The sequence below is a fragment of the Pararge aegeria genome, chromosome 22 (genome assembly GCF_905163445.1).
Source record: "Pararge aegeria chromosome 22, ilParAegt1.1, whole genome shotgun sequence".
Lineage (NCBI taxonomy): Eukaryota > Metazoa > Arthropoda > Insecta > Lepidoptera > Nymphalidae > Pararge > Pararge aegeria.
The window spans coordinates 359,881-367,918 of record NC_053201.1 but is presented as its reverse complement, the minus strand read 5'-3'; the positions used below and the strand labels follow the sequence as shown (position 1 = coordinate 367,918).

The window sequence follows — 8,038 nt, the reverse complement described above, 5'->3', positions numbered from 1 at the left end:
TTTTCCTTTTCTTCTATGATAGAGGAGGTATGTGCGGTGTGCCCAGCGATGATGATATCTAGTACATATTTATTTAAATTAATCCAATTTTTTATTAGTCAAGTTTGATTAGGCTAGTTGCAATACGTAGGTATAAAAAAATAATTACGCTTAAGTACAATCTCCTGTAATCTCGCTTTGATTCCACACATCAGACACCACTGTTTTATTAAATAACACCTCTGAGTTCACAAACAGTACCGAATTTAACAAAAAATATTTAAAATATTTGTCATTTTCATCATCCTTATAACACAAATCACAATACGGTTTCTTTTTGCGCGAACCAAAAACTATAATTGAGTTCAATCGAATAGATTTTTAACACATTGCTCTATGGTTTATCAAAAAAAATCGCAATCCCTAAAGCAATATCGCGCTGTAATTAACAAAATAATATCACTCATCACATTTTAGTCTATGGTGAGCACAACTTTCGCATTAAATTGTTTCGCGCCGAATTCAAAATGGAATTTTCACTTTTTTCGATCGCGACTCGTTTAGGCGAAGGCTCTCATGCAAACTGCCAAGCTGCCAGCTCGCGGGAGCCAGTGGGTCAACGCCTACAGCCTGCAATGAGATCATGAAGTTGTTTCGAATGTAATTTACACTTATGCGTAACTCGTAACTTCTAAATAACTGCAATCTAGACGTAGCCTGCTAAATGGATGCCTGTGGTTTAGAACGTTTTGTTTATATATTTAAAGTCGGTTAAAACCGACTTTGAATATATCTATATAGTAGGTATTTGGATAACAAAATAGGTAATAATTATTTAAATAAAAATAAATACAAAATACCGACTGACTTCATAAAATTCAAAATAGTTAATTAGTTTTATGAATCGGAGTACATTGATGTGCGTAGATATTGAAATATAAACCTTTATTAAGTGTCGAGTCTACTCAGTTATTATATTTTTGTCATAAAATTACTTAGTCATAAAAGGATATTTAAAATAAAAAATTGATACTCGATTCTTAGATTCGTCATTTTCAAATTTATTGAAGAAAGTACATTTTTTTAATAAGTATATATTCTTTTATTTTACAAACAAAGAATAACCCCTTCAGCTGAGAGAGGCCCTTAGTCCAGCAGTACCTAAACTGTTATACTTAGGTTATTATTTAGGAAGGAGGAAGGAGTAAATGAGATATTGAAGAGTCACATGATGAAATTCCATAGTTCAGTAAGGTATTTTTTTATTATTGTGGGATAAAATCACGAGCTTTCTAAAGTTTTGGACCCTAAAAGACGGTATTATCACAACATGTATTGATTAAACTGATGCAAACTAAACGTGTAACTTCCTAGTACAGCTGCTATACAGCCGAGCGCTACAACGCCGCTACAAGGCTTCGTTGTCGGGCACGCCGCCGGGCATGTGATGGAACAACACGGCCTTCTTGTCGTAGCCGCAGCGGAACAGGTTCCACGCCAGGTCCTCCGGGTTGTCGCCCTGCTGGTCGGCGCAGCTCTCTAGCACCTGGAGAACGTTGCGTGTCGGATGAAGTGGTAATTTTATCGTAATTTATCTAAATCAATTGATTTGTACTCATACTCCAGCACATCTCGACTTGACGAAAAGTATTCATACACTAGCGAGAAGAAAATAATAGCAATTAAAAATATACAACATGGTAGAGTAAGATGAGACTGAACCTCGGAATTGTAAAATTAAAAGGTAAAACGGCCCATAAGGCTTTTTCAAAGGCCCTTCAGGCTTCAAAGGCCCTTCAGGAACAGGACGTTTCTACTTAAATACACGTTGCAGTGCACACGAAAACTGTCGTGCTAAAAGTACACATATACGTAGGTACACAGCATACATATAGCTCATGGAAAGCGATCAGTGGCGATGATGCGAGTTCCATAATTTTGTTTCTTCACGTAAAACCTGCTCAAGCTATCGCTTCAAAAATATCTTTCGGTCCTCGGCATGCTTTACAGAATCATAGGTGGTGTACGACTCACTTTGGTAGCATTCCTGCCGTCGGCGCGCGTGGCCAACTTCCCCAGCGCGGAGCTCTTCAGTAGCTTGCCGTCCTTGCCGACGAGCTTGCAGTTCCGCAGCACGCAGTACACGTGCGCGCGCAGCGCCGGCGCGTCCGCCCGCTCGCCGCGCAGCAGGCGCGCCACCAGGCCGGGCGCCGCGCCCGACTGCGCCAGGCAGGCGTCCGAGTGCGCGCGGAACATGGCCACCTCCTCCTTGCCCAGCATCTGACACGTTGGCAACTGCGTCAGTCACAATCCCAACAGCACGACGCATAGGAGACAAAACTAATCCCCGGATTGTATCCTGGAGGAGCTGGACCGGTCTGCACATCAGCACCAGGGATTAGTGCAGTGCGTGCGGCGCAACATATATCGCGGCATCTGAGTTTGAATCCTGAGTCTTTCAATGAACTTTTTCCCGGGAGGTACAAAGGGTTCCGCGGGCGTCTAAGTTCTAACAAAGCCAACAGGAGGGATATGCCGTGGTGGTTTTTAGTTTGGGTAAACCCCCTTTAGAGTGGGAAGTCCCACATAACCTCCGTCCTGCCCAAGGTATGTCTATGTTATAGAATAAGTAATTGTTACTAACACCCCAAGTTTAATAAGTAAATTGTTACTCGTGTCTATCAACGAAATAATTATGGACTGTGGTTTGAGGTAACTAAATACTTAATTATTATCCAAATTCAAATTCAAAATGTTTTATTCATATAGACCTTATCACAGGCACTTATGAAGCGTTCATACATAAAATATGTTACGATTAATGTTAGATGATGGTGATAATATTCGTTATTATTTGGACATTAATTCCACTTCTTCGTTCAGAGAATTGATAAAGCTATGGGAGTACATAAAATTGTGTCCTCCCCCTAGGAGGAAAATAGCTGCTGACCATGTAGCCTTGCTGATACACCTATGGGCCCTTTTGGGACGCGCTTGACTGTTCTTGACTTGTTCTGAACTAGATTTACCACCATTTTCAGTTGGTATGTATAATGCAATGCACTTATCACCAACGTAAGCATTACCAAGGTATTTTGTTTGAAAATTCAAATTCATTGATTAAAATCCCCGTTACAAATAATACAACTAATCTCCTTATTTAGAGGCTTATAAAATACTCACCACGCAGTTTTTACATTCTGGTGCAGCCTGAAAATAACAAAACAATAAGACGATATTTAAAAGTATTTTTTTCTAATTTAATAAATCTTTAAGTATACATACAAACGATTTTTAATAAAATAAAACAATGGCAAGGAATTATTGTAGGTACACCGCAAGTATAACACACAGAAGCTTAGAAAAGCTACAGGTATCCAAAAAAACTGATTTGCATCTTCTTTTTTTATTAAATTAATTCAGCTACTTATGCAACTTATTTAGCTATGATCCGGTAATTCCATTACTTTAAATCATCATTCTCATTCGCAGCCCAATGGGCCACCACTGCCAGAGGCCTCCTATCTCATTATTACTGGGACATTATGAGAAATCTTACATATCTGATGTACGGGGTGGACTTCGCCAAGTTCCTAACACAGTTAACTTTAGACAGAAACTCAAAAGGTAATTTTGAACTACTGGCCATGACTTCGTGAGCCTTAGTTGAAAATTCACACCACCACACCATTTATGTAGAGATACTCCAAACATAACTCAATCTACAGTCCGCTGAGCATGTCAGAGTTTAAAGTTAAAAAACAGAGTAAAAGAGCTACTGCTGAGTTTCTCGGTAGACTCAGACTAACAAACCGGTGGTCATTACAAACAGACAAACTTGAAGTTTGAAAGTTCTTATATTACGTCAATTTGGGATTGTGATTTCATTTCATTTCAAAAACCTTAGAGGTTTCAAAAGCTAAAATCCCCTGGCCCCGCGTTACCTGGCAGGCAGCAAACAACACTATCAGCAGCCAGGGCAGCGTCATTCTTCCTCGCGTAGGCAGCACACGCAGCGGCACGAAAAGTAGCACAGCAACCAGCGGCACCCGCAACAACGGCGGCAGTAGCACTCGCGAGAGTTGCGGCGTCGCGGGCGCTTTATGCGGCGGCGCATCCTCGCCTTGTTGTGTGTTGTGATACCGCGCGCCACTACCACGGCGGGTAGTGGCGAATATCCGAATGTGGATCGAGTTCGCTTCGAGTTTGTTGGTTGTAGGATACCTAAAAATTGGTTTCTTGAGAAATCTTATTTTGCAATTAAATGTAATTAATTGGTGCTAAATCTACACAAACAAATACATTTGGTGGACGGGTTGGTGCTCTCAGTAGGTACACAAATCTATGAACAAAAATCATGCACAGGTATCTAAAATACATACTAAAATCTATATACCTTTGACAACTAAGTATTCATCATCATCATCATCCTATAACCGGCCCACTTCAGAGTAAGTACAGGTCTCCTCTCAGAATGAGACGGTTATATTTAATTGCTTAGAATGCGCAAAACTTAGAAAAGTTAGAGGTGCGTGCTGGGATTCGAACTCGCACCCCCGAAACTTCCCGAATGAAGCCGTAGACCTAAGTTCCATATTTCTGTGAAATGATATTCGACGGCACTTTAGTGGGCATAATTCAGTCGAGTCGTGCATTGGCTGCCTTGGTAGGGCCTGTGCGATGCGGCGCGGCGGACGGCGGACAATGCCGGGTTGTTTTGTAAACAGGCGGCGGACGTGGCCGGTGGACACAGCGTGGCTTACACAACAAATATCTGTCACCAAATACGTAGGTATCTACCTTACTCATAAAAGTTCAACCGCAGCCTCGTTTTCCACTCTCGAAACTCCCAACACAACAATCCACTCGCTCCTCAGGAGAGATCGTGAACATGCCATTCACAACCCAATCAAGCAAATTATTGCTTAGGTACTACGAGTAGGTATATTAATACAGGTACAGGAATAGAACACAACAATACCGTCTTTAAGCTTATAAATTAAATAAACTAGTTGTTGCCCATCTTACTTAACTAAGTATGATAGTACCTACCTAGAATGTTTTTTTTTATAATGAAAACCTAACACTAGATACAAAAACATTAAAACCTTTCCTTACCTTTCTTCCTTGCCAAGAGAGCACTTATGTATTCTAATAATCAACTTCAGTTTACGATAAACAATGTAGAAGATTAACATTTCCGGGAACACTTGATTATATACCTAAAACGGAGAAAATATGATTTTTTGTTATTTTCACTTAATGGTAAGTTAATGAAAATGCAGTTTAAGATGTAGATATAAGATCGCTAAAGTAAAAGGCGTATAGCAGTATATTCATATGATACTCTTAACTACTTGGCTATTACCGCTTTCAATATAGTCAGGGGTACCTACCTATAGGTATTTCCCGTACCAATTGGCATATCGCTCTATATTGAAGTACTAGCGGTCCCACGCAACTTCATCCGCTTATGAAGATAGAAATAGTATTCTGACCTTTTTTTCAATTTTAAAAGGGAATAACTTTGTCATACCTCCATTATAATGATTATCGAAACTTTAACCTTTTACGCAACATACACAACGAAAGCTCTCCAAAGGAAAAAAACCCCGATTTTGAAACATTCTTCATTGGTGCTATGCTCCTAGCTGTAAGTCCTATCTACAAAGGTTGCCTGTAAGAGATTGCTTGCAGCAATAAGGCCGCCTTTGCATGTCTACATTGTGTACTGTATACTACTTATTGTTTCTTTTCCTGTATGTTATACGTGTAATAAAGTGTTTCTTCTTCTTCTTCCTATAGATTTTAGCATGGTGGTATACTTATAGCCTTCTATCCTCGATAAATGGGCTATTAAAAACTAAAAGATTTTATCTAATCGAACAAGTAGTTCCGGAGATCATCGCGTCCAAGTAAACAAACAAACTTAAACAAAAACAAACAGCTTTCTTCTTCTTCTTTCCCTGGACTTGTCTCCGTACTTGGTCGTCCGGAACCTTCCATTGTATCTACGTAGTGCCACTGGTACGGCTCAAAACAGCTTTATATTATGTTGGAGGCAGGCGTTACTTTGCGGAAATCCAATACAGCTTTATATGAATGAATGAATGAATGAATACACTTTTATTGTATTCATCCATCACACACAAACATAGAAAAATTGACAAAAAAAATGTTACGAAAAGTATACAATTTGGCGGCTTTATCGCTATGTAGCGATATAAAATATGCGAAATTTTATACGTTAGTAAAAGATCCGCAAAGCTGATAAAATCCCTCATGGCATGGCATAAGGGTCCGTTACTGCAGTGGCGTGCGTAGAGGGTATGAGCAGGGTATGCAAATGATATAAAATGAAAAAATCTCCAATATGAGTTATAAATACTTAAGGGTAGACTCTGAAAATGCCTATTCTTAAGTTTTTTATAACTCTTACTGGAGATTTTCTTCATTTTACATCATCTGCATACCCTGCGAATACCCTCTATGCACGCCATCGTCCGTAAGGGCAGGGCGGGAGTGTAATGCAGGGGCCAGACTTGTCGTCGGGGTGCAGGCGGTGCATGCACACGGCGGGCGGCGCGCGCGGCTCGCGGGTGCGGCACGCGCGCTGCAGCATGCACGGCGCCGCCAGCAGCGCCGCCAGCGACGTCAGCAGCACCTGCAGCCACATGGCAGCACCGGCACCGCCACAGCTGCGCACGCTTTCCCTCACGCGTTTATGACAGCCTAGTACGCGACGATTCAATCTTTTTAGATAATAGGTACGTGATGAGTCTTATTTCTAAATAGATCTTTTTTTTTAATATAGAGACAAGTGCTTGACTGCAACACCTGGTAAGCGATGATGCCGCCTAAGATGTTCAAATTCAAATTCGAAACAATGTTTTATTCATCTTAGACCTTATCACAGGCACTTATGAAGCGTTCATACATTTAACATGTTAACACTAATGTTAGTAATGGTGATAACTGCATTCGTTAACTTAAAACTAAAGCTAGGAGGGTACCAAACCCCCACAGCCCACAACAAACTTAGCCAGGTTTTTTTTTGTTATCACCTGCGCGCGATGGTGCGCGCTTGCCTAGAAGATGCCTATTCACTCTTGATTTGTATCGGGGAATACGCAAGATGGAAGGGCATTCCAGGCCTTTGCGGTTCGGATCAGAGAGGAAGAAGCACAACGCTTCGTCCGTGTTGATGGTATTTCAACAACGTAACGGTGCAAATTCTATCGGTGCCTCGCAGTTCGATAGTAGAGGAGACGGTTGAATGATGTTGAATGTTTTGGCGGCTTCTTCGTGGTAGAATCTGCCTACTGAACCGGTCGTAGAGTCAATAGTGTAATCCGCTAGAAACAGTTGAAGAACTAACCTAACCTAACCTTTAAAACAAAGGGAAATGAAGTCTATTTACTGATTACTGTAAAGTTTAAAGCAAGTGTTACAAGGCTCAAAAACGAGTTGATACCTACGGTGATGTCGGCTCAACAAATTTCCTAAGGATCCTAAAAATAGAAGTGTTAAGGTTGAGTGATACATACTGAATATTCGACGCGCTAGATATGCGATTTTGATGCGTATAAAGAACGTACCGTGTCAAAAGTTACTTTTCAAGATGGATTTTCTGGAACGTTTTAAACTCATAATAGCTGTTAATGCTGATAGTGGGCTTGGTCAGCCAAAACATTTCAGATAAAAATCTATAAAAATAACATAAAAGCAAAGACAAGAGACACTATAGTGTCAAGTCAAAATTACGTGTTCTCTATAGTATTGTCTGCAAGAACCAAAATATAAAAACTCCTTATTCATGTTATTAGTTTCTGGTTCACGTTCCCACGTTATCAAGTGACCTCAAATATACCAAAATCCTCTTCACTAAACTTAACTTAAAGTCTTTATTCCGACAGCTATAATAATAAATGCCGACATGGTCGCTACGTTCAATTGGTAGGCACGTCAGTTACAACGCAGGTCAGTCTTTCTTCGACCCTCACCTTAAAGGTCTAGGCAGTTTCAGATTATAGGAGATAGAAAGGACTCAGATCAGATT

The 8,038-nt window shown here is 40.4% G+C and overlaps 1 protein-coding gene across 3 annotated transcripts; it reads right to left on the bottom strand.

Annotated features, from left to right (window-relative positions):
- Positions 1 to 1,298: 1,298 nt before the first annotated feature.
- LOC120633765 lies at positions 1,299 to 7,688 on the bottom strand. Of its 3 annotated transcripts, none has more exons than XM_039904103.1 (6): positions 7,578 to 7,688; positions 5,098 to 5,201; positions 3,924 to 4,203; positions 3,163 to 3,189; positions 2,014 to 2,259; positions 1,299 to 1,525 (listed from the first exon to the last, which is right to left on the bottom strand). In XM_039904103.1, the coding sequence occupies exons 2-6, from the start codon at positions 5,175 to 5,177 to the stop codon at positions 1,388 to 1,390; spliced, it is 771 nt and encodes a 256-aa protein (XP_039760037.1). In that variant the 5' UTR covers positions 5,178 to 5,201; positions 7,578 to 7,688; the 3' UTR covers positions 1,299 to 1,387. The 3 variants fall into 3 exon arrangements, with proteins under 3 accessions (XP_039760037.1, XP_039760036.1, XP_039760038.1); XM_039904102.1 differs by lacking the exon at positions 7,578 to 7,688 and adding an exon at positions 6,522 to 6,577; XM_039904104.1 differs by lacking the exons at positions 5,098 to 5,201; positions 7,578 to 7,688 and adding an exon at positions 4,376 to 4,392.
- Between the last annotated feature and the right edge of the window lie 350 nt (positions 7,689 to 8,038).